This window comes from Pelobates fuscus, chromosome 5, assembly GCF_036172605.1.
Source record: "Pelobates fuscus isolate aPelFus1 chromosome 5, aPelFus1.pri, whole genome shotgun sequence".
NCBI classification, from domain to species: domain Eukaryota; kingdom Metazoa; phylum Chordata; class Amphibia; order Anura; family Pelobatidae; genus Pelobates; species Pelobates fuscus.
In genome coordinates, this window is record NC_086321.1 from 179091844 (window position 1) to 179119211 (window position 27368).

General features: G+C 40.0%; 1 protein-coding gene across 6 annotated transcripts; it reads right to left on the reverse strand.

The window, feature by feature from the left end:
• Positions 1-355: 355 nt before the first annotated feature.
• ZNF219 (zinc finger protein 219) lies at positions 356-27008 on the reverse strand. 6 transcript variants are annotated; one of them, XM_063454784.1, is made up of 4 exons: positions 26802-27008; positions 5219-7045; positions 4762-4893; positions 356-2223 (listed from the first exon to the last, which is right to left on the reverse strand). In XM_063454784.1, exons 2-4 carry the CDS (start codon positions 6987-6989, stop codon positions 1643-1645), a joined length of 2484 nt encoding a protein of 827 aa, XP_063310854.1. In that variant the 5' UTR covers positions 6990-7045; positions 26802-27008; the 3' UTR covers positions 356-1642. The 6 variants fall into 6 exon arrangements, with proteins under 6 accessions (XP_063310854.1, XP_063310856.1, XP_063310855.1 ...); XM_063454786.1 differs by lacking the exon at positions 26802-27008 and adding an exon at positions 26163-26373; XM_063454785.1 differs by lacking the exon at positions 26802-27008 and adding an exon at positions 22513-22642.
• Positions 27009-27368: the final 360 nt, after the last annotated feature.

Consider the following 27368-nt stretch of genomic DNA (forward strand, 5'->3'; position numbering starts at 1 on the left):
TAGATGTTATCTGTTGATTTGCGATATTTCAGACCATTCTGAAATATTAGCATAAAAGAAGACCATTTTTGTCACATACAGTAGTAGTGACAGATAAATACAAATACACAAATACCCTACTATTAGCAAGGCACCTGACAATATTTGCCACTATGCAACTTCATGATAATGTCAACATAATGTAGCTCATGTAAACTAGTATATACTCTAAATTATTTTACTATACAGAGGTTTCTAAGATAAAATAACTCCTTACAAATAACATTTTGAACTGAATAATCTTGAACACTCTCACTTCTTCCCTTCCCCTAAACTGTTGGAAAATGTGAATTTGGTACCTAAATGCTTGATATTTACAGTCATCTATAGGCAGATAATGGACCGGTGCTGCCTTAAGACATTTTCATTATTATAAGAAGAATATGCTGTTTGTAAACCATAGCTCTCTCTAATGGTTCTACAAAAAACTGCTCCATTGCTCAAATCTTGCATAGAGTCGTAGCAAGTCTAATGTGTTAAATCTGTCTCCAAGCCCATCTCTAAGGCACTGTTTGCATTAATTGATCTCATTGTGTACCACCATTTTAATACTGTGTATGACGTTGTAATGTTTGTGCAAGAATCACATTGCTTCTAATTTAATTTGAAACATACACCTATTTTAGTTCGTCTTTTTAACGCTCAAACAAAATCTTTTGATTTGATTTTTTTTATTTATCTTTTTATTTTCTACAAGAAAAGAATAAAAAAAAATATAGAAATCTCTAAATGTGGAAATGTAGTTTTTCTGAGCTGAAACCTAAACAGGTTGTAAATGGGAACACGGGGTGAATATGTAGAAAGGACATCTACCTGTAGATGGATCTGAAGAACGTTCCGAATCAGATTATCAAAAATAAAGTTTCGGCATTAACCAGAAACAAGGAGAAGTATCTGGCACAAAAAAAAGATCATATTCACTAAGTTATCTAACTTTTTGACTAGCTTTCTCTTTTTCCCTAGATCTAGTGTCTCTCAATCTAACGTTAATAGTCTGTGAACTTATTCATAGCTCTTTCTTTTGACGTAAAACTCTGATATGTTGCAATCAGTCATTCTGATTTCTGAAAAGTGAGCTCTGTGATATTGCCTCTTAACACTTTTTATATGGTTTCATCACTAGCACTCTTTGATCCATAACTCTTTCAAAACCATTAAGCCAAGACCTAATACTATCAAAAGCTGTCTGTTTGACCTCAAACAGAAAACTTTTATTATGTTTCTGGTATTGCTAATGTATTATTTGCCACTAGCTGTCCCAGGAAAAGAGTTTCACTGACTGTCTTTTACCCTCGGTAGGCATCTAATCCACTCAAACTCAGCTTGTGTATCTTGGTTTCTTTTCAAACTGTACCACTCTCTTCTTTTCTTCCAACCTAGCTGTCTCTGTCACTTAGTTCACGCACCCACACACTCCCTTCCCTAGCAATCTCACCTTCCCCCATTCCAAGTTGTCCCACATCCCTAGCTGCCTCAGTTTTTGCTAGTTTTCTTACTCTTTCATTCTCATGCTTACAGTCTCATCTTATCTCATCATGGGAAACATGGATAGTAGGCAGTCATGAGGGCATATCAAACACCAACTGCCAAGTAGTGTATCAAATCATTCTGTGCTTTCACACTGTCCAGGGCTGTCTCTCAGACTTGGGCCTTGGGCTTGAGGAGAGTGTACAGGCCGGGGCCGGCCCCTAATGTATCCCCCCTTCCTGCGAGATCTCCTTCCATGATGGACTTGAAGATGGAGGCTCATCAGTTCCCCTACAGAGGTGACAAAAGGACAGTACATGCAGCGGTGGAAGGGGTTTCCTTGGGACAAATCCAGTGGTTCATGATCAGGTCTTCCATTAGTTGGTTGATGTGAGGGACTTCTTCTTCTCTGGATTCCTCTCCCAACCACACGAGGAAATGCACTGGCTCCTTGGCCGTCATTCAGGTGCAGACGAAGAGGCAGTGAGGCTCCATCCTCGCATGTAGGCGCCATATCTGCACAAGAGTTACCCCACGCAGCAGAAACTGAAGGCAAGAGTCTCTGTTGTTGTGAAGCACTTGGTTGAACAGTTTTACCCCTCAATGGGGCACCAGCAGAGAGTTTGGAGTCCCGGTGATGACGCTGTAGGTGGTATTTGAGGGAACCAGACTGGGTTCCAGCATAGGAGCAGTGAGGACATTTATAGGGGCGCTCACCTGGGCAGAAAAGAAAATGAAACACTGTAAGAAAAAGGCAAAGCTAGAGACTATATATTAATGATAGATAAGGAATTGGGGTATCCATGCTAGAAATGAGTGATTACATTAAAAAAAAATAATAATAATAGAGACAAACAGAAATGTGAGAAATGGAAACAAATATCACATAGCTAAAAGGATGCTCTCTCCACTCACCTAAACTGCATCTTAGAGAGCATAGAGCAAGAAATCATCATGAATATTGTCTTCATTTCAATTAAATTAGATTTTTACTTTTGGTATTTATTTCTGTGCATATTAGATTTTTCTTTTACAAAGAACTAATAATTATCAACTTGAGGGGAAAGGGGAGGGATGAGTTAAATATAAAGTAACATGAAATTCATACATTTTATGAAATGGCATATTTAATCCCAAGAAAGATATTATATAATTAATTTATCATTATTTGTGTATATTGGTTTTGTGTAAATCAGTATATAAAAAAGTGAATGTTGGCTGACCATCTCCTGCACGGGTGGATATCTAATTTTCAATTATATCGGCTTTTAGCACAATCGTGTTTCCTGTGGATTCTTTACATAGGAAGAGGAATACCTACCCAGCCTTTATAGATGCAAGACGGACTGGAACTATGGGGGCGGTAAGAGACTGGTAAAACTTGCCCCTGGCTAATTTTATCATATTTATAATACACCCGGATCCCACCCATGGGCCCGTAATAATAAAACATTATATTACATATCTGCCAGATACAAAAACATATTGTCTGCATTGTTTCATTTAGTTTTTTTTATTTGTTGCATTTTATGTTGTGTATTTTTAAATGAACACTATAGGGTCAGGAACACAAACATGTATTCCTCACCCTATAGTGTTAAATACACCAACTAGCCCACCTGCCCTCCCCTTATACCCTTAAAAATAGTACATTTTTACTTTTATTTCAGTTGCTGCTGGCTCCGCCCCTGATCTGCCTGCTTGACTGACATCAGGAGTGATGATCTGAGCTAATCATATTGCTTTCTCATAGGAAAGCATTTCACTGGCTGAGATTGTTAAGGAGGCACATCAGGAGCAGAGTTAGCACAAGCCAAACACAGCGCTGGCCAATCTGGATCTCATCATAGAATTGCATTTAATCAATGCATCTCTATGAGGAATGTTCAGTGTCTCAGGAAGCACCTCTATCAGTCATCTGAGGAGTGGCTAGTGGAGGTATCCCTAGGCTGTAATGTAAACACTGCATTTTCTCTGAAAATACAGTATTTACTTCAAAAAGCCTAAAGGGACTGATTATATGCACCAGAACAAATACAATAAGCTGTAGTTGTTCTGGTGACTATAGTGTCCCTTTAATAAAATGTTCACATGTCTTTTATACAAATATAATATTTATAGCACTACAAAAAACACCAGCACATCTGTTTCAAAAGGAAGTGGTAGGCAACTGAAGTGGCGGGATTCCATTTTGCCCAATAAACCCCTTTCGTCCATATGGAAAATGTGTACAGTCAGCTGCTTAGGTGTAAATAGGCAGGCGTAAATTAATTCAGGTTAATTTGCTAGATAGCAATCATTGCAATCATTTTCATGCAGTAATGCATATTTAATTCAAAATGTGATTCAGTAGAAATACCCTAAGGAAAATAAAAATGAACAAGTAGAAGAAAAACATTCCTAGAGAAGTTTAGGAGCCATGATCCTTTATCAATTCCATAACCCATTGTACAGCGCTGCTGAATTTGTTGGCGCTTTATAAGTAATAATAGTGTAGTGGATTCTCAGATGAAAAAATGCCTGCTTTTCTAGTGGAAATCCCGGTTACAGGAACCATACATGCAATCCCTCAATTAAAAGAAACCAAACCCTTTCAAAGTCAGTGTAACAAAAACAATACAAAAAAATAACAAAACACCCAAGACATGCTTGTATGATGTCGATCCATCATTAAGTCGTCCTCTCATCTCTACCCAATGCATGGTTAGTGCGGTTTGAAAACAAATAAGAAAAGTGGAGTGCCTTGGACATAATGCTTAGCCAAAATGCTTGATAATTAGCCCTCTCAATCAGTATTTGGGGTAAATCAATACTGAAATTTGTTATATCAGAGAATAACCTCTCTATATTTTTTCATCTTCTGGTCACTATGGTAGGGGAAAATGTCTTAATGGTGGTCTAGGAGTTCCCTGGACCAGCTATTACAACACCAGAGAGATTACCATTTCTGTTGAGTCAAGAGAATGCTCAATCCGACTGGTCCTAACAAAAAGACAAACACAAATCTAACAGGACTAGGGTAAAAGTATGAATCCTCCCCTCTGATGGTTCCCACATTCCTGAACATCAACCCCATCAAGCTCACTTAATTCCTTACACTGCTTTTAAGGGGCCAACTAGTAAAACAATACTCTTTGTAAACACGCTGCCGAGATAATGTTATTAAAACACCTACAAAACAATGGAATAAAATAAACAAATTAATGGGAGCAGATAACTAAAAAAAATCTGTATGGTCATGTTGAAACCTCTAACCTGTGTGAACTCGAAGATGCACCTTCAGGTGGTGGGAGGAACGGAAAGACTTGGCACAGAAGGGACAATCTCTACCAGTTGCTCCACGTGGTCTCTCTGCCTGTGATGAGTTGATACCCCATCCATTCTTATCTGTGGAATGAATGGGTGACTACTGAGAAATTGCAGTATAGCTCCCTCTTCTATAACAAATCAATTAATGAAAAGAGATAGTGCCAACTATAAATATATGTCTTCTGTGTTTCTTTCATGTGTATGAATTGGGCTTTTAAGAATAAAAACAGTAAAAATTGATAGTGACTAATAACTAACTTTAACTTTTACCCTGTTTATTCTTCTATATGTATTATGATGAACCTTTATACCTTGTGGTATTCACAAGGAAAATACTTACTCTATACATTCTGAGGAAAATGTTACCCTCCCCCAAAAATAATATTTATTAACCTTTTCTTACCTGGGTACCCAACATTTTTTAGTACAATGCCACTAGAACCCTGGGAAAGCATGGCCTTGGCTGCAGCTCCATCTCCTATAGCTGAACTCATAGACTGTCCTCTTCCAGCAGAGCCTGCTACATCATGGTCTCCCTCTCCTCCCTGCACTGCTCTTGCTGTGGCCTGGAGCATCTGTGAACAGGTGGCATCTCCAGGTGGTGGCAGCCTCAAAAGAAGACCAGAATAAAAACTCTGATATCCAAGGAGCCTGGAGGAGGAGGAAGATGGAGAATTTGAGGTGGTGGCATGTGGAGATTGACCTGGCTGATGCCCAGGGGGCTCTGGCCCTGCTACAGTCTTTATCTTGCCTAAATGAACCTTCATATGGTTCTTTAGGAACCAGGATTCCTTGAAGCATCGTCCACATACTGAGCATCTGTGATCAAAAGAGTCCTTATGCTTGCGCATGTGGCCTTTCAGGAACCAGGACTGTGTGAAACTCTGGGAACAGATCTCACACTTGAACTCAGCAGGAGGTGTAGCTTGAGTGGGGACTGGAGTTGGCAGAGGTGCAGCAATTTTGGGTCTCTGGGGGGCAGCATGTCTTCTTTCAACATGTCCCACTAGTTCACCCTCCTGGGAAGCAGCAAAATCACATAAGTGACACTTGTAAGGCCTGTGAAGTATTCGGAGGTGACGCTCTAGTTCAGCTGCCTTGCGAAATTTACCCTTGCAGAAAGGACAAGGGTGACGAAGTGGAGGAAGAGGAGCAGGAATAGACAACAGAGGGACTGGTTCATGTGTGTCTTCTGGAGTGTGGTCTGTGATCATGGGGGAGCTTGGTTCTTTTTGATGTTGGTGCCCTAGGGGTAAAGGCCTCTGGGAATTAGACTCAAAGAAAGACTTGGTGACTCCTCTGCCCTGTGCAAGAGGCCCTCTCACTCTGTGTGTGCTTGCATGTAAGGAGAGAATACTGATAAATCTAAACTGCTTTCCACAAATTGTACATGGGAACTGTCTGGACTTGGATGTTGTGCTATCAGCAAATCCATTGGAATGACGTTGAAGATCCAGTTCTTCATCAGCAAAAGAAAGGCCAAGGAGAGATGCTGAGACAGGGGGAGAGGTAGGAGGAGGAGAAGGAGAAGCCCGAGAGGGAGATAGGGAAGATGGAGGAGGGGAGGGGGATGCTGGAGGGAGACACAAGAAAGGAGATGTCTCAAGGTTTTGGGGGGAGGATGAGATGGCTGGGACAGATGGGGAAACAGATTCAGATGTGGTAGATGGAGCAGGAGAGTCGGCAGGTGGACATTGAGAGGCTGATGGCGGTGAAAGAGAAGCAGAAGCAGAGGGAGAAGAGACAGACGGTGGAGGGGGAGACTGAGCTATAGAATGAGGACTTAGAATAAGAGTAGGATGAAAAATAGCAACACTTTGAGGTGACATATTCTCTGGAAGAGGGCAGAGTGAAACAGGAGAAGGGGAAAGTGGAGGAGAGGAGAGAGGAAGAGAGGTTGTTGGAGAGCTAACTCGAGCAATAGGAGAAGTCTTGGAAGGTGACCCAATTGAGATGCAGTTCACTTGAGGAATGGAATTAGCAGTAGTATGGGAATCTGATGAGGATGAGGAGTCACCAGGAGATGGAGAATGTTGAAAGGCAGGTTGAGGTGAAGTAGTGGATTTACTGAAGTCCTGGTCTATAGATTGTGGAGAAGGACTTAGATGGGATATCAGTGTGGATTGTTGAGAAGGGGGTGGAGCCTGGGCAAGGAGGTGTGAAGCAGAGTCCATCTCTGAGGTGTGCTGCAGCGTGTCTTTCCAGCAGAGAATGAGGACTGCTCTGTCTCCTAAAAGAGAGGAGCAATTAGGACTAGCATTACATTCAAAATTCTAGAAACACAGATGAAAAGAGATAGAAAGTAGCTCAAATCTAGCTAGTCAGATACAGCAGACAAACAATTCAGAGTGACTAACTGAAATAAATTGAGAATATTTTTAAGGGTGGGTTGTGTAGGTACTAAGAGAGGCTCAAAATAATGTTTTGACATTAAAACATGTGCCACAGTATACTTCGTTAATAACATTAGACAACAGAAATTTTGGCCATGTCCCTGATTTGTACATAAGATGACAGCCAGCTGGTATAATATAACGCAATGCATTTTATTTTTGCCAATCAAATAAAACAGCCAAATTTAATATTTTCTATGAAATGTTTTTGCTCCTTCTTTAGTTACTGGTAGTTATAGATCAGATATTCATTGTGCACAATATTTTCCCCATAAACTTGTATTTACTTCATCACTCATCACCTCCTTTATCCATTTAAAGCTGATAAACAGCCCCCCTTTTAAAGGGACTCTGAAGGCACTCAGACCATGTCATCTCACTGAAGTGATCTGGGTGCCATGTCCCTGTAGTTTTAACCTGGTAATGTTTACAGTGCAGGGTTTAAATGCCTGTAGTGTCTGTCATTCTGACAGCCACTATAGACATTTCCGGAGGACTAGGCAAGTAAACCGTTGCAATTTATTACTCATAGAAATCCTCTGATTAGCACAACACAGTGTTTTAATGCACATGTGCACTAGCCTCCTAATGCTTTCATATGGTAGGCGGGACAGCAGCCTGAAAAACAGCGCTGCATGGGAGAAAAGAAAAGTAAAATGGCTTTTTCTCTTTCACCTAGTGCAAAAGAGAAACTGCAATGTTTACATTGCAGCACTAAGTCTGCCCACAGTCTACCAGACAGCCACTAGAGAGCTTTCTGAATCGAACCAGACCTTTGGTCCGGTGTCTGATGCTTGACATCCTTACGCTCTGCACGAGGACTCCCAACATCAGATTGATTCAATGCTTTCCTATGGGGAGGTCTAATGTGCGCGTGGCATTTGCCTCACATGCGCATTACCGCCTACTCGTCGGGACATGGGCACTGGGATCAAGTAAGTAAATAAACTTTTTAACCGCCCTTTTTTTTTTTTACCAGTGAGGGGAGCGTTAGAGAGGGGGGTGGCAGAGGGAGCTTTAGTGCCAGGAATACAACTTTGTATACCTCAAATGAAAACTTGCCTGCATTTAATTATGCATTTTATCATTAGGAATATATATATAAAAAAATTTGTAAAACCTGCAAATCTCTTGTTTGCAGCCTTTGCAAACCCTCTCCTTTTAACCCCACCCAGACTTTCTGTGGCTGTCTAATCACAGACTCCCTGGTGCTCTGGGCCATTGCTGCCTCTTGCGTTTAGCTCTACTGAACTAACCAGACCAGGAAGTAACATGACCTCTTGTCTCCTTAAAAGCCAAGGAGGGGTAGCCAGGTTCATTTATAAAAGTGTCAATTTCTATTGAAATCTGCAGTTTTTGCAAAGCTAAAGTGCTTTACAGGTCCGTAGTGCCCAGACATGAAGTGTTCTGTGTGACTATAGTGTCCATTTAAAAATAACTTATGATTTCCATTTTTTTTTCCCATCACGACTGCTGGGAGATGAAGGCTTACGGTTAAAGAACCACTATTGTCTATCAGAGCACCTCATCTCAATTAAGTGGTCTTGGTGAAGTGATCCTTTAGTTTTAACCCTGCAATGTAAAATCTTGAAATGTTTTAGAAAGGGTTAAATCACTTCTAGTGGCCATATTCTAGAGAACCACCAGAGGTGTTTCCACTACACTGACTGAGTAAAACTTGGTCACATTTACGTGGAAGCTCATAGGAAAGCACTAAATTCAATGCTTTCCTATGAGAAGCATTTGGATGTGGGTGTGGTACTTGCTCCTCTATGTGGATCATTGGATACGACTCAGGAAAAAGAGCCAATTGACGTTGTGGGAGGCAGGGCAGCTGACAATAGAGCCACTATGCTTGAGTAAAGGCAAGTAAAACCTTATTTCAAGTTTTTACCTGCAAATAGGGCATTGTAGCTTTAGGAATACAGGGTAACAAATGTATCAATGATCCTCAGATCTCCTTTCCAGTTACAATTATCAACAATTCCTCATATAAAAGACTGGTGCTAATTGTGCCAAAGAGTGTTCAACCAGCCATATATGTACAGTAAGACTGTGGTGCCCAGTTCCCTGGCACTAAATATCTCTTTATATTAGTTATATTTATTTTGCTTTTCTTTTATGCCCCCAAATGTACATTGTTATGGTGTGTTCTCTACTAAACTTTACCTTGCTTTGGGATAATCAAGGAATGACAGCTATGTGTAAGCTCATGCACCAGTGTGGATGGCAGATGTGAGTGCCCTAAATGGAGGCCATGTATCCTCTGTTCCAAAAAGACCATCAGAATTTCTGCATATTTTGTACATGTCTAGAGAAAGATTAGTCCAACAAATTATAGGGTATATAGAACACCTGTAGTTGGGAAGTATTGAGACATCATATGACAAGCTAAAAGAAGTCATCTGAATAAACTCCATTAATCTAGCTGCATGACAACCCACTGACTACATCATGCACAAGAAAATACAAGATCCCATTACAGGAAAAAAATATTGTCCATTCTCCTCAAACTCTCTAAGTCTTTAGAAGACAAACCACAAACCCTCAGACAATTCAAATTATCCTGCAGCTTTGACTCTTCTATCTAGACCAATCTGCTGGACTTGACATTCTTGACTGTAAAATGATACGTAATTAATTCAAAAAAGAAATTACATCCTGGACTCAATGGCTGCAGTGAAGGTAGAATCACTAATGTAACAACATGCAGAGTGCAAAAAAGACTTTCAACTCTTGATAACCATGTCAATCAAACTAGTAGAAAACAGTATCCACTGTAGAAGAATCCATGCAGGTATAACTGGAACTGTGAAAACAGTAGGAGCAATAAGCCAAGACGATCATTTCATGCTTCAAGATATCTAGGAATGGATAAACATTAATCTGCTCCATATCCATTGTGCCTATAAATCCCCATCTCTCAACAAGCAGCCGACAATCAACCAATGCGTTAGATGTTCCCTCTACATCTCCTATCTCCTCTTTCCCTTATGTAAGAAATGGGTGTTATGGAGAATCCATCTTTCCCTAAAACTCCAGATCATACAACCACAAATACCACACTAAAACACAATGGATAATTCACAGCATAAAATACCAAGACAAAACTGGCACGTAAAAAACAGTAATCACTGCATTGGTACAATTCATGGACTACAGCAATGTATTCTATATGAAAACGATAGATTATTCGTTATCCTAGCTATAGCAGTCCAGAATACTGCATCTAGAATTATCTCTAGGATATATACTCTATATATATATATATATATATTATGATAAAATGTAGTTTCTAATCTTTTTTAACTCACTGCTTGTTTCTCGCCTACAAGCTGTTGTACTTTTTTTTTTTTTTTTTTTACCGGTGGAATGCTACATAACATTTTATAGATTTTTAGCATTCATATTCAGAAGAATCTCAATTCAGATGAAAATCGGCTTATATGGATTCATTCCCAATCTCCGAATAGCACAATAGAAGAATGAACTAATGGGCGGACTAATCATTAAAGGACCACTCTAGTGCCAGGAAAACATACTCGTTTTCCTGGCACTAGAGTGCCCTGAGGGTGCCCCCACCCTCAGGGACCCCCTCCCGCCCGGCTCTGGAAAGGGGAAAGTGTTTAAAACTTACCTTTTTCCAGCGGTGGGCGGAGAGCTCTCCTCCTCCGATCCTCCTCTTCTCCTCCCTGTCGGCTGAATGCGCACGCGCGGCAAGAGCTGCGCGCGCATTCAGCCGGTCACATAGGAAAGCATTCATAATGCTTTCCTATGGACGCTTGCGTGCTCTCACTGTGATTTTCACAGTGAGAAGCACGCAAGCGCCTCTAGCGGCTGTCAGTGAGACCGCCACTAGAGGAAATAGGGGAAGGCTTAACCCATTCACAAACATAGCAGTTTCTCTGAAACTGCTATGTTTATGAAAAAATGGGTTAACCCTAGAAGGACCTGGCACCCAGACCACTTCATTAAGCTGAAGTGGTCTGGGTGCCTAGAGTGGTCCTTTAATTGATTTCTTCCATGCATAAACCCACCTGTTGGGACCTGGCTGTAAGACCTGTGGTTTTGCTTTCTATTTGTGCTCATGTTGCTGTTCCTTAACTGTTCCTAACATTCTGTTGGAAGTAGGATGGTCAGATGTCCTACTATATATATATATATATATATATATATATATATATATATATATATATATATATATATATATATATATATATATATATATATATAGTAGGACATCTGACCATCCTACTTCCTAACATTCTGTTGGAAGTAGGATGGTCAGATGGCCTACTATATATATATATATATATATATATATATATATATATATATATATATATAGTAGGACATCTGACCATCCTACTTCCTAACATTCTGTTGGAAGTAGGATGGTCAGATGGCCTACTATATATATATATATATATATATATATATATATATATATATATATATATATAGTAGGCCATCTGACCATCCTACTTCCTAACATTCTGTTGGAAGTAGGATGGTCAGATGGCCTACTATATATATATATATATATATATATATATATATATATATATAGTAGGCCATCTGACCATCCTACTTCCAACAGAATGTTAGGAACAGTTAAGGAACAGCAACATGAGCACAAATAGAAAGCAAAACCACAGGTCTTACAGCCAGGTCCCAACAGGTGGGTTTATGCATGGAAGAAATCAATTAATGATTAGTCCGCCCATTAGTTCATTCTTCTATTGTTCTATTCGGAGATTGGGAATGAATCCATATAAGCCGATTTTCATCTGAATTGAGATTCTTCTGAATATGAATGCAAAAAATCTATAAAATGTTATGTAGCATTCCACCGGTAAAAAAAAAAAAAAAGTACAACAGCTTGTAGGCGAGAAACAAGCAGTCCATAGATAAAAAAAAAAAAAAACAAGCAGTGAGTTAAAAAAGATTAGAAACTAAATTTTATCATAATATGTATATATAATACCGTTAATCCATTTTATATTATGAAATAAAAAAAAAGCTAACGTCAATGTCTAATTATTTAGCCTATATCCCAGTGTTTATTAAGTCGAACATGGACAAAGATGGTGCTCAGACAATACACTATAAAGTCACAGCATACCTGAGACAACTTCTTAAAAAAAGGCCCATAATGTAGACGTTATCAGTGTGTATATAAAGGACTGCCTGAATAAATCCTACAATGCACCTTTACTGATCCAAACTCATGGCATTGGAAAGTCTATAGAGGTTGTTATTACTAAAATGTTCATTGTTTTTTTTTTATGCACGTCTGTAAAACTGCTATTATAAGTACAGCTGTTTGCTTTGTATTAATAATATTTGCACACACCTGTAGAGTGATTAAAGTACACATGTTAGTCCTGTATATATATAACATTCACACACTGTATATAACTACTTAATTATCTGCACCTCCTCATAACTGCTCTTTAAAATGTACCAGGAATTTATACTGCCCAATGATTTAGCTGTACTATGTGCATGTGGTAGGGCTGCTGTTGGGAGGAGAACTGGCGTCGGCCAGTAGGTATGTATGGAAAGGCAGTGACCGGAAGCTACGTCTTATGCCTGCTTCTCTCGCCTGACTGAATCCGCAAGGGAACAGCACAGAGTGCAGCCAGAAACTCCCAGCCTGCAGAGACAGCCTACAGATCAGGTAAGTGAAGCATGGCGGGGGTAGCCTACAGATCAGGTAAGTGAGGCATGGGGGGCAACTTACAGGAAGGGTCAGGAAGGAGTAGGAACGTAAGTAGGAGAAGGAGCAGAAAGTTGAAGGGATAGGATAGGAAGCTACATCTCATGCCTCCTTCTCTCTCCTGACTGAATCCGCAGGGGAGCAGCACAGAGTGCAGCCTGCAACTCCCACAAAACGTATTCCTGACCCTATAGTGTTAAACCCACTTAACCCCTTAAGGACACATGACATGTGTGACATGTCATGATTCCCTTTTATTCCAGAAGTTTGGTCCTTAAGGGGTTAAAGCCCTTTTAAAAGTTAATAAAACTCACCTTATTTACAGCGCCGCGCTGGTTTGCCGGCGCTGGCCCCGCCCCCTTGGTGGCATAATCAGAATTTCAGAATTTTAGCCAATCCAATGCTTTCCAAAATCGGCCACAGGGCAGGGCCAAACACCACCTCCTCCTAGAGATGCATTGAATCAATGCATCTCTATGAGGAAAATTCAGCGTCCCCATACAGAGCATGGAGACGCTGAATGGCACTGTTGCCTGCTGTGCAGCACTGAGCCAAACTTGGAGGTGTCCCAAAGGGCAATGTAAACACCGCTTTTCCTCTGAAAAGGCAGAGTTTGCATGAAACTTCCTACATATGATTATACTCACCAGAACAACTACATTAAGCTGTTGTTGTACTGGTGACTATAGTGTTCCATTAAGGAGCAGAAAGGGTCTGCGAGGAGCACAAATGTAAAGTAGGAGAAGGAGCACAAAGGGACAGAAAGTGTCAGCAAGGAGTTGGAAAGGGAAGCAAGGAACAGAAAGGGGAAGCAAGGAACTGAAAGGGGTAGAAGAAGCACAGAGGTAAAGTAGGAGAAGGAGCTGAAAGGAGCATAAATGAACAAGAATGGTCTGCAAGGAGCAGGAAGGGGCAGCAAGGAACAAAAAGGTAAAGGAGCAGAAATATTCAGAAGGAGCACAATGGTAAAGTAGGAGAAGGGGCAGCAAGGAGCACAAAGAGACAGAAGGAGCACAAAGAGACAGAAGGAGCACAAAGGTAAAGGAGCAGAAAGAATCAGAATTTGCACAAAGGTAAAGAAGGAGAATATGCAGAAAGGGACAGAAGGAAAACAAAGGTAAAGTAGGAAAAGGCGCAGAAAGGGTTAGCAAGGAGCATGAAGGAACAGAAGGAGTACAAAGGTAAAAGAGCAGAAAGCATCAGAAGTTGCACAAAGGTAAAGTAGAAGAAGGAGCAGAAAGGATCAGCAAGGAGCAGGAAGTGACAGAAGGAGCACAAAGGTAAAAGAGCAGAAAGTATCAGAAGTTGCACAAAGGTAAAGTAGGAGAATGAGCAGAAAGGGGCAGAAATGGTCAACACTGAGCCAGAAGGGACAGAAGGAGTACAAAGGTAAAGGAGCAGAAAGAATCTGAATTTGAACAAAGGTAAAGTAGGCGAAGGGGCAGAAAGGGACAGAAGGAGCACAAAGGTAAAGTAGGAGAATGAGCAGGAAGGGTCTGCAAGTAGCAGGAAGGGTCAGCAAGGAGCTGGAATGGGCAGAAGGGAGCAAAAGTAGCAGAAAGGGATCAGAAGGGTGCAAAATAAGCTGAAAGGTAAAGGAGCAGAAGGAGCAAAGGAGAAGAGAAGACAGTGTCAGAATAAAAAGAAGACCGTGTCAAATGAAGGAGATGAAAAGAAGATTGGAGCAGGAAGGACAAGTGAAGTGATCCCTCCACTTCATTCTGGACACCACACCACAAGGCTTTGGTCCCTGGGTCGGCAGGAAAACTTTGGACCTTCTCATCTCCCCAGGTAAAAAAAAAAATCTGTGTTAATGTGTTCACTTTTATTTACTGAGTGTTAGGTAGCACAGAGTGCCGCCGGTAGGGGTGCTGCAGATTGGTCAGCCGGCTCTCTTAGCCATTCACTAGATCCCCATTCAAAAAAAAAATAAAAAAATTATTATCAAACGGGAACTAGCGATTGGCTTAGAGCTTCAGCTGACCACTCTAGCCAATCAGCGGCACCCATGCCTGACGTCAATCTGCACTTCCTGACACTCCGTTTCAGAACCCGAATACCACTGAGCAACCTGGAGATCTGGAGCAGGAGGAAGCCTTTGGGTTTAAACCATGTAAAAGAGGATTAACCCCTTAAAGGAAAGAGAGCGCCCAGGGGCTTCCTGGCATCATAGCATTTTCATTTAGATTAAGTTGTTATGGTAACCAGAATGTAATTTGCTTAAAGGAACAGGGTGTCCTGGTTATTTTCAAAATCTGGTCATCTTGGCTTTATGTGATAATGACTATGCCCTCCTCTTCATGACACTTTCAAAAAGGGGCCAACTATGCCCCCCCTTGGAAAAATTCATGCGGATGCCCATGGTCACATGTATATTTTTCCATGAGTGTGTGTGTGAGTATGGTTCAGAGAATGTGTGTTTGACGGTATGTGTGAATGTGTCAGAATGCACAGTGTCTATCTAGGTCAGTGATTGTTGCAGTGTAAGTGTCAAAGAAAGTGTGTATGTAGGTAAGTGAGGTCAAAGTTCGATTTTAAAAAAATCAACAATTTATACTTGAATTTAAAATTTTGAGAATATTATGCATCTATAAATATACACATGCATACTAATATGTTATAGTATATCAGAGTGTTGTCATGGGTTGCCACAGAAGGACCTGTCTTTATGCATCAGGATTCAGACCACAACATTTCCCAGCTGACCACCTGGAACCAGGTCCCTCCGCCCCTAGCTCAAGGTAAGCCTCAGAGAGGGGACAATACACTTTAGTTTGTGTTTAATCAAAATTGCTTTTTTTAAGCAGCTCTTGTCTTACCCACAAAATCCACTACAGCCACTGTCCTTCCTCTATCCCCCCCCCCCCCCACAGACACTGTCCTCCCACTATAACCCACCACACTACAGCCGCTGTACCCAACTACAGCCCCAGTCCTCCCACTACAGCAACTATTTCCCCCACTACAAACCCTTTCCCCCACAATAGCCTTTGTCTTCCCACTACAGCCCCGACCACCCCCCCTATCTCTCCCACTACTGCCACTGTCCTTCCACAAAAGGCCCTGTCACACCACTACAGCTACTATTTCCACTATATATAGAAGGGGCAGCAGGAACAGTACCATGGTATAGTCATTGAGTAGGCTGCAAGCTAGTGTACATTACAAACCGGATAAACCTGCTGTAAAAAAGCAAGATTAAAGGTAAATACACAAGGAAACATGGGGGAATAAAATCTTGTCCTGAACTGGAAAATAAATTGGAGTGTTACTGATGGTTACCATGGCAATGCACCGTGTTAAAATAATTACCACTGCAGGGTTAAGGGACCTGGGACACTGCACCCAGACCACTTCAATCAGCTGAAGTGGTCTGGGTGCCTATAGTGTTCCTTTAAGAATCATACTCCTCAGCCCCAACAGGTTCTTAATGCAGTCCTACACTCTTACATTACACCCCCTCCCCTCAAACACTTCACCCTTACACACACACCCTACATCTCCCTTACACACACACACTACATCTCCCTTACACACACACACACTACATCTCCCTTACACACACACACTACATCTCCCTTACACACACACACACACTACATCTCCCTTACACACACACACACTACATCTCCCTTACACACACACACTACATCCCCTATTCTCTACACTAGTGTGTTGCTGTGGGTAGGGGGAACAGACCCAGTCGTGAGTGGGCTCCTGTAAAGCCCCCGGGGGCTTTACTAGGCAGACTTACATTATTAGCCCTGAGTGTCCAGTTTCAGCAGGATGCATAGGAGGCTCCACACCTTCCCCCAACCAGAATGCAGGCTGCTCTCCAGGCCTGTGTGTGAAGGCTGCTGCTGTTGTTGGTTCAGCCTGCTAATTGGTCTCATGAATCAGGAGTCTCCTTGTAAGTTGAAGTAGAGGATCAGTATATCTGTGCAACACTACGAGAGGGAAGGGAATTCATGGGGAGGGAGCTAATGGCTGCTAATCTAAAACTTTGCAGTGAGCCCCCCCTCTGTCCAGGCTGTCACTAACTTCCTGCAGAAGCCCAGTGGCAGAGATTAGTAAATATCTGTCTGCAGATGTTTGAATGTGAGGTGTTTAACAGTGAAATACATGAAGTGAGTGAGGTGTGTGAATTAATAAGTGTGTGTCAGTGAGCAAAGTAATTTGATATGTAAATTGTAGAGAAGGAAATAGTTAACTGGGGAATGTAAATATATAAATTACAGGGGGAGAGACTCAATTAGCAGGGGGATGTAGATATATAAATTAGGGTGTGAGAAGGTAATTTAATAGATGTGAATATATAAATTGGAAATGGAGAGGGTTAACTGAGAAATGTGGATATATAAATAGGAGAGGGTTAACTGACAGGGAGAATGTAAATATATAAACTGGGGAGTGATAATTTGCACAAGAATGTCCATATAAAAATTGGAAAAAATTACATTATATTTCATAAGTGAATCACAGAGCTCCGCGGCAGTGTGTATCAGTGTATCACAGAGCTCCAGAGCACTAAACTTCACAGCAATGCCTGTGAAAACTGATGTAGGTTTAAATGCAGTGGGGTTTAGATTTGAAGGGTTACCTCAAACACTGCGAACAGTTCCGTGATTTAAAGTGGTCATGATGCCCAGAGTCTGGATGTGCAGCATACATTGCACATACAGAGTTTAACCCCTTTGCTGCTGGAGGGGTAACTCCATTTCTGGCAGAATCATTCGGGCTTCATTAACGAGCCCGGAATAAGAGTTCTGAGCTGGGTAGTGTCCATTCTGTACACATTTCTATGCACAGAGTTGCATTTATTGCCCAAGAGTGGTCCTCTAATGCGCTGGTAAATAGCAAGCGAGACTGGCATCCAGCTTCTGCAGAACTGTAGAAGCCGGAGGCACGTCACCAACCATAGGGGACCCAGGTAAGAGGGCAAATGTTGCAAAACGGTTTGCCACATTACCAAGAATTTGGGCCATTATAACCATTTCAGCTAGCTGTAGAGAGTTATGATGTTTGGAATACTCCTTTCATGCTGCAGTTGCATGGTTAATACAGCAGGTGTGGGGTCTTTAAATATAGCTTAATATAGTCTGAATACATTGATTATATGTGATTCATAGAACATGTTGGGATTTTGGGGAGGACATAGTGTGAGTTAGAGGATGGGATTTGGGAGGGGCTAGAGTCTGCATGTGTGGGAGTGGCCATCAACTTTACCCTTTGACGGAAGACTCTGGTCTTGATGCTACCCAGCAACATCCCTGCACCACACACACACATTACATTCACCACACGCTTTGCTACATCCTCTATACACACATGCACACTTCAGCCCTATTCACACGAACTGCAGCCCAACAAACATATATACTACAGACCCCAGCCATATATACAAAACAATAGAACTGAAACAAACATATTTACACGCAACACTACAAACAACCCCTTTTACACACATATAATCTCAAGACCAACTTACAAATGCATTCACAGTACCTTTTCTTTGCTCTTTTGTCTTCTGGTATCCCACTCATGGAGACAACAGAGGCAATACACCAACAAAGGCAGCACAAGTATGTCATTAAATTTGCTTGTGCTGTGCAGAACAAACAAAGAGTTTTTTTTACCATGTGTGAACTCTTTTGCAGGTCTCTGCACATGAGGTGCCCTAGAAAAGCATTGAATGAACATCCTTCTTGACACGCCCCCTCTCATGCCCCAGCCCCTCCCACTAGGCCACTCTGAATTTAAATAGCCAGGTTGAATATTTTCCCAGACTGGCCCTGCATATATATGTGTGTGTTTGTGTATTTATCTAGTGCGTGAGTGTGTGCCTCAGTGTCTATATTTGGATTTGTACTTGAGTAATTATGTCTATCACTGTGGTTCTGTGTGTGTGTCTGTGGGTGTGGATTTCTGTGGGGCGTCTGAGAGTAGGTATCAGCGGCCTCGTGGTGAAAAGACACCTTGGCCAGTGGTCTTTAGGTAAATTGAGTTTGAAGCTCTTGTTTTAAAGGAACATTCCAATTAAAAAAAAAAAAAATTATTCATCTTTTTTATAATTGGAAGATTCCTTTTTGTGTTAAATTTACTGAGCCAACCATTTCAATTTTGAAAGGATTAAAAATCTTGTCAGTTCTGCTGTATTTCAAGGCTGGGAGTGTCTCTGCACTGCAGCTTCAATATTTCTCCTGTGCAGTTATCATTACTTATCACTTCTGTCCAGTCAGATGCACAGAGAAGCATTGGTACACACAGCAGCAATCACCACAATCTGCCAATGATGCTTCTCTATGAGAATCAGTAGTTTCTTCTAAAGTTCAAAGTGAATGACTCAGGAAACTTTCCTAAATCTCTGCGAGTTGTTACTGAGGGGATTTATAAGTACTGATAACTCTTCACATTGGCATGTCCTAAAATAAGCTAAATGGAAGTTTCACTTTATCTGTATAGCACTTAAAGAAACACACTGTGCAATAGCCCTAAAAGAAACACACAGTGCACTGTAGCAGTTATATTGCCATGAGGACATCCAGCGTCACCCAAAACCCTATAGGAAAGCTTTGTATAATGCTTTTGTAAGGGAAAGTCCTAATGCGAGCGTGGCAATTGCAGCCCATGTATATTAGGTTTCCCCTGCCGGCTGACGTTGATGGGGAGGAGTGGGGCAGTGTCTGATCCAGTGCTGAGGTACATCGGTGCTGGAACCAGGTAGGTGACAGAAGGGGTTAAAAACGCAGGGGCCACGATGGAGTGAGGCACTCACTATAGGGAGCTAAAGTTCCAGGAAAATAACTTTGTATTCCTGACACTATAGTTTCCCTTTAACTCATTGGCAGAGATTGCTCAGCTGACACTCTCTGCCTGTGATCTGGCCCTGCACTGCATGGCTTGGCTCATTGGACTAATAGTATCCTCTTTCCAGGTGAGTTGTCAAGCCATTCACACACACTTTGACTACTTAACCAGGAATGGCGTCATTGCGCTTTAGTGGGTATGCTTGAAATATTCATTTAATGCGCCTCCCCACTACAATTATATAACCTACAAAATGCTAAGTACATCTACCTGTGCTGTATAAATAAAATATACACACTCTGCATAACTACAGCACTTATTGCATATTTACTCTACTACAGTGTACATAAAGTGCTAAGGATACCTGTTGATAGAAACCCATATACTCTATAACTATGTATATCCTCACTTTGTGGTATAACGTTTAAAGTACTAAAGCACATCTTTGCTATATAAATAAAATATACACACGTTGTACAACTCCAGAACTTAAACTGTAAAGTGCTACACACACCTATTATTATTTAAGTAAATGTGTATATGTGACTAAAACAAGCCAAAATATTTCTTTAAAGTATAATTTCCCTTCTAGCCCAGAGGGGGGAGCAGCAGCAGCATACAAATTAATGCATTTTCTCCCTTTCAATTATTTTAAAACTGCAAGCAATGGCTATTCTAGGTTGGTACAGTAAGTGTCAATGTAACTGATCCCTTTTTATAGAATTTAAAACTACAGACTAACAACCTAGAATTACTCTGGCAGCTCTTATGAATGTGTATTATGGTGCAGGAGATAGTGCTTCCCTGTGTGCCTAATAAAAAGCTGATTAGGCCATGTTTGTGTAGTGCTGCCTATGGCTGCTTCAGGCTGAACTTAGTGTGGAGATAACCAGGAGATAAGCAGGTGATAACATAAATTGCTGTATACAGAATAATAAACTCAGTCTGCTTGTCTTATCAGTTATCTCTTTGCTGTATCTTTATTAACAAATCCTTGCTTCTTGAGTGTTCATATGCATTCTTGTGTTCAATTTTATCATGTATATAGGTGTTATAAACCATTTGAATATGTACATATCTATATGCTTAACACAATATGCACCTTTATATCAGTGTATGCCTCCTCCCACATTAAATCCTCAAATAATCCCTATGGTAGTAGAAGAGTATGTGTTCTAACTTGTTACCCTGTATATCTGTAATGTAGATCACCTCATTTCAAACACAATTAAACTGAAGGACTTGAAAAAACCCTACACAAATAAATCAGCCTTTTTTTTAGTCTGATGACTGGAGCATATTATTTAAAAAAAAACCAAAAAAAAACGAATAGAATAAAAAAATAAGTATATATATATATATATATATATATATATATATATATATATATATATATATATATATATATATATTGTGTATAAACATATATGCACATGTCTTTATACATTATTGTGTACATCTAGTCTGAATAATACTGCACATGACACATGTATATGTAAACATGTCTGTTGTATATTCACCAAACGGCTAATAGTATTGATCTGAGGACAAAATTGCTAAATGTAAGTAAAAGCAGCTGATTTGGATTTTTCAGATCATCAGATGAGAGAAGTGACAGATTAGCTACGTTCACCCCAAATTAATTAATTTGATTATAATCAAAAGTCACAGTTTAGTGAATAAACTTTCATGTGTATTGCTGTATGCACCTTATGTGTATTTGTCTAGATATCTGTCTATTTCAGTGTTTCTCCGCATTGGCTGTACATTCCTGTATGCAAACCACCACTTTTATGCATACTGATATATTTGTATGTCTGTATCTTGTATGTATGTTTGCCCAAGTTTTAATATTCTGTACATATATCCACACAAGTCATCTTTATGTGTACATACTTGTGTATGTCATCATGATTATATATATATATATGTATATATATATATCAGTAAAGGATAGCCGCTCACCGGTCTTATAAAAATCCAAAATTTATTTAAACAGAGTTAAAAATGAGACCAACGTTTCAGTCCCCACTCGGGACTTTCCTCAGGGTATCAAAACAATAATGAAGAAAGCACTTCTCAAATAAGCTTAAGAACCTTCATCTGTATATCTTTCTATACTACTACTGAATCTATATCTGTGTACATACTTGTCTTTACCTCACTTTGTGTATATCTCCGCATATCTGAATTTTACTGTTTGAAGGTATTTATATCTGTATGAATGAATACCTCCTCATATCATTATTTTGCAGAAATAAATCTACATTATTCTGTAGGTTTATTTCTGAATCTTCCTAATTGTATATCTAAGAAAATATTGAGGGAATGTCTTCAGGGATATTTAAGGTCCTCGAGACCATTTTCCTGATTTGAAATCTCTGTACAGAGTTATTGTCAGTCATTTACTATGTGCCATGCACTAATGTATCATAGGCACTAGAGCAAAAAAAAATAAGCTATGCATTTGAACACTGGTTTGTGTCTAGATTCCTTCTAAACCGTTTTGTTTATATATTTTTTTCGCCATCTCCCAAAACAGACTTTCATTAATTTTAATTTACATATTGAGCACAACTGCAGTGATCGTCAATGTCATTGATATTTTGTTGCAGGAAGATGCATCTGAAATCCACTGTCGCAGTGACAAATACCTGCATGAATTGCCATGTGCAGTGAAGTAGCAATGTCTTGTGAAATACAGAGAAGCTATAATACCTGTGGAAGAGTTATAAAAGGTATGCATGCAAAAATGCTATCAATCAAAAGATTTACCAGTTGCACAATTCTGGAATTTGAATTTGGAATGGATCTCTTGAGATTAGGGGAATATAAAATTCATCTTTACCAATGGAAGATTAAAGCCTTCTAGGATGTGTAAATCATTATAAGGTAATGCTGCAATGCCATGTATTAGCCCTGTATTAGCCCTAATTGCTCACTTTCAGCAAAAGGCATACTCACATAACTCAAAAGTACGAGTAATTAGACATCATGCGAACATGGAAGCTAATTTCTATCCTCAAACCTCTACTATCTTCTCACTAACAGTCTGGGTAGAAGTGCATCAAATATTTTGCCCTCCCAACTTAGTATGGGAGCACACAATGCAATGGAGGAGTAGACACATAATTTCAGTGCAGGTGTGGAATTCTACTTTTAATTTTATTTTTCAGACCTAACAGACACATATTTGGTAAATATAAAGAATAGATAAACTTACTTTTAAAATGTAATGGTTCGTCTTTAAAGGAACACTGTAGTGTCAGGAACACAAACATGGATTCCAGACACTATAGTGTCAAACTAACTATTTTCCCTTGCATTTGCATTGGAAAGGAGATTTTATTCACCTCTTCTCCCACACAGCTTGCCCCCGCCTCTATTTACCATAAAAAAAAGCATTTGGAGGCAATTGCGCATGCGCTGCAAAAGTGACGCTGCACCAATCAGTGGACTAAGAAGCACTTCTAGTGGCCGTCTGAGTGATTGCCGTTAGAGGTGTTGCTAGGCAGCAATGTAAACACTGCCTTTTCTCTGGTTCTAGTGACTATAGAGTCCCTTTAAAGTATGTCTAACTCCATGACCGTTACAAAGAGAGACTTCTATTTTTAAAGTTATTTTAACTTTCTTTGACAATGTATATATATGTGCATCTGATTATGTGTCCTTACATGTGACCCCCAGGAGTGTCCTTTGTTATTTTGTTAATCTGTGTTTGTCTATGGATATAATTAGTTGTGACTGTAACAATGAGCAACAAACAATCAGCAAACAACAGTATTCATAAGTAGAACTACTTTTTTGAGAAGCCAAAGATACATGCTTACAAAGCTGGTAGCATTTCTTGCCTGTCTGATACTGCTAAATTATCATTTTTCAGTCAGTGAGCATTTGGCATGAAATAATAATAACAAAGGAAAGGTACATTTAAATGTGTGTGAGTGTGTACATATATATATATATATATATATATATATATATATATATAAGTATGAGTATTATTAAATGTGATAGTGAACTCACAGGTGCCGGTGTAAAAATGCCTGACCCGTGATATTGGTGTCATGGAATTTATATAAAGTCTTATTTTGGTTCATAAATAAGGTCTTGTTCATAAAAGCTGAAACACTAATCTCTTAAATAAAGATATTTTTTTCCCACATATAACTTTTGTGCTGTGAGTGATCAGATTATTATTTTCTTTCTTTTTTCTTTTTTAATTTTTTTTAATACTTTTATTTGAAGCATCTGTTTAGCACCCAGGCATTCACACCAGGATCTATGAGAAAGCTACTCCATACACGCTATTTATTTATTTATTTGCATTTGTCCCCATGTGAACCAGTGTGTCTATGTATGTCCCTGTGCATAGTCCTTTGTATAAACGGTCATGAGTGAATCCAAGTAAATTAATCCTTATTATAAAGTAAAAAAAGATGCATTAAAATAGGACAGAATGGAATGGTAAATGTTACAGCTATCATGTTGGAAATGCTTCTGCAGTAATTTTATGGTTGGGTATAAAAGATAAATGCTGGCATTTATAGATAAGCTTGTGGTGCTCACACAGTTCAAAATGCTACATGTCTCTTTTTTTCCCCACTTGTGCTTCGTTAATGTATAACTGTGTATCCATAGGTATGATTTCTGTTTGTGGTTTTGAACAGGCTTTGGAGAGCCTGCAGTATACATAATGACAGTGTTAATTCTCTCTCCAACCCAACCCCCCCCCATGATTTAGTGAACTCTTAATTTGATATGCAGGATCTCTACAATGACTGAACCCATTGTGACTGTACCACCTCAGTCCCCTGCTGGTGACCCTATGTGTGTATCCATGCATGTAATCCTGTGTGTCTGCTTATAATACCCTCAGTGTCTGAGTATATATAACCGTGTGTCTGCATATATAATCCTGTGTGTGTGACGCACTGTGCATGTGTAATATGAATGTCCTATCCGTATGTATTTATACTTAATGTGTATGATGACATTGATGTCTCTGTGTACTGTAGTTGCATCAGTCTATGCCTGTGTGTAAGTGGATGCTTAAGAATCTATATGTAACCTCTGCGTTACCCATGTGCATATTAGATTTGGTGCATTTGCTTTCATTTGCTGTGTTTTTAATATTATGTGGATTTATGGCTGTAGGTTTATTTATGTAAACAATTTAATTAATATGTACATAATTTAATGTGGTTATAGTCAGGTGTGTGTATACTATAATATGTCTGTTTCTACCACCGTGTGTGCTGCTGTAAACTTGTTGAAGCCCAGTATAAGTAAGTGAACAGGACCCCAGGAACTCTAATATTATTTTTAGGAACTTCGGAAGTTATATTGTAACAATCCTTTATAATTATTCTTTCATATATGTAAGTATTGCTGTATGGTCTTTTATGATAATGTGTGTCAATTTATTAACGTTTGTTACAAATATGTCTCTCTATCTCAATGTCTGTCAAACCTAAACCTGTGTGTGCATATAAATGTTTCTATGTAAACATTATGTGTATTAATCTGTTTCCTATGTATATATGTATGTACGTGCACATATTCCAATCAGGTATGTATGTGTCCATGCACTATCACTGTGTGCAAGTGTATATAACTATCTATATGTATATACGCATGTATGTATGCTTGTAAAAGTCTGTCTAGCTATTCATCTTTATTTGCATATGTAAACATGCATATATGTAACAGTTTTTTTTTATGTAATCGTATGTTTAAATGTATTTCAATGTATCCCTGTTTTGCTCTGTATGCATCTGTGTGTGTGTGTATGTGTGTGCCCATGTAATTTCATCACACATTCATTACTCAGACTCACTCAGCCATGTAATAGAGACAGAGAGAGCGAGAGACAGAAAATCACAAGGCCTCATTCTACCCCCTCCCTGCCCAGGCCCCAGACAGACAGGCGGGCATGTATATGGGGGGCGTGGGTTACAACTCACCCTTTACTGCACCCCATTTAACCCCTTAAGCGCTGAAAGATGCACAATTATTTATTTATAAAATATTTTACCAGGAAAGATACATTGAGATTTCTCTCTGTTTCCAGTATGTCCTGGGTCCACAAAACATTGCATTCATTTCAAAGTAATTTCTCCCAGCAATGAAGGGTTTTAAAAGTATCACATTAAATATTATCCACAAAATTACATCACAAGAGTTAAAACTACATCCCTCCCCCAGTTCTCCTGTACCCCTGTCCTCTCTTTCTTTCACCAAAACCCTTTCACCTTATTCTGTGGCTCCCCCTCCTTCTCTCTCCTTACCCCCCCCCACTGCTTCTCAGTACAAAGACCCTCTCATTCCCCTATCCCTCCCGCTTTTATTCTCACATTCCCCCTCTTCCTACCCCCCTTCCCCTCTTTCCCCTGCTCAGCAGTGAGAGAGAGAAAAACACACACTTAAAGGACAAAAAAAGTTGCCCTGTTGTTCCCGTAATGTTTTTCCTGGTTTTAGATACTCTTTCTAACCACACGATCTCTAATTTTGCATGTTGGCACTTGTCTGTCTTCTCCCTTTCTGCTTCCATCCTGCGTTTCTCTGCATCCCTCTCTCTATCTTTCTCCGTTCTTCCTCTCTTCACTCCCTGTCTCCCGTTCCTCATTCTGTTTCTCTCCTTCTCCCTCACTCCCTTTCTCCGCCCCCTCTCTCCGCTTTCCTCTCTCCTTTTTTCTCCCTTCCTCTCTCTCTCTTTCTCTTCTCTCTCGCTCTCTTTTTCTCTCCCTCTCACTCTCTCTCTCTTTCTGTCACTCTCTCTCCCCACCCTTCCTCTCTCTCCCCCTCCTCACTAGTCCCCTTTGCACCTGCTAAGTTTTTTAGCAATATTTCATTTTTTTCTTTCCCTTCTTAAAGCATTAAAAGAAGCAAGCAGAATCCCACCCCTCCAAAAAAAAAAAAAAAAAAACTAAATATACTTCCTCCCTGCTCCCTGTCCTGTCCACACACCCTGGACCCTATAACGGGATCAGAGCCATGAATCCCGTACAATAAATGGATAAAATAGTGTTCCCCGAGAAGGAAAGTCTGTGTGTTATACTCACACTCCCGGGCAGAGAAGAGATTATCTGCTCCCGACGTCAGCGCTACGTGGTTGGTGAAGAATTAAACCCATGGCAGGGACAGCGAGATGCCTCTTTGTGCTTTTCATGCGTGCTGCAATTTGCATTTTCTAAGGGCCTTTCATCAAGCATGCGATCTCTCAGGGAGAGTTACACAAAAGCAGCTCAAATCCCCGCCACAAAAATGGATGCCCCCCTTCCTCCCCCCTCTCCTCCTCTATCTCTCTCCTCTCACTCGCTGCCTCTCTCACTCTCTCTCTCCTTTTCCCTCTCTTTTTATAAACAGTCTCTCTTTCACTGCCTCTTTTCTCTCCTGTCTCTCTTCCTGTCTGCCTATTGATTAATTTCTGTCTGTCAACACTGCTCTGTCTCTCTCCCTCTGTTGATTTTTTTTCTCACTCTCTAATCTCTCTCACTCTTTCAGTGTTTTCTATTCATCCCTTTGCTTCTCTCCCTATTGCCCTCATATCTCATTTTCTCACTCTACGGACTCCTCTCTGTCTCTTTTGATCTAGCCTTCTATAGTTTTATTAGAATTTTCTTTAATTT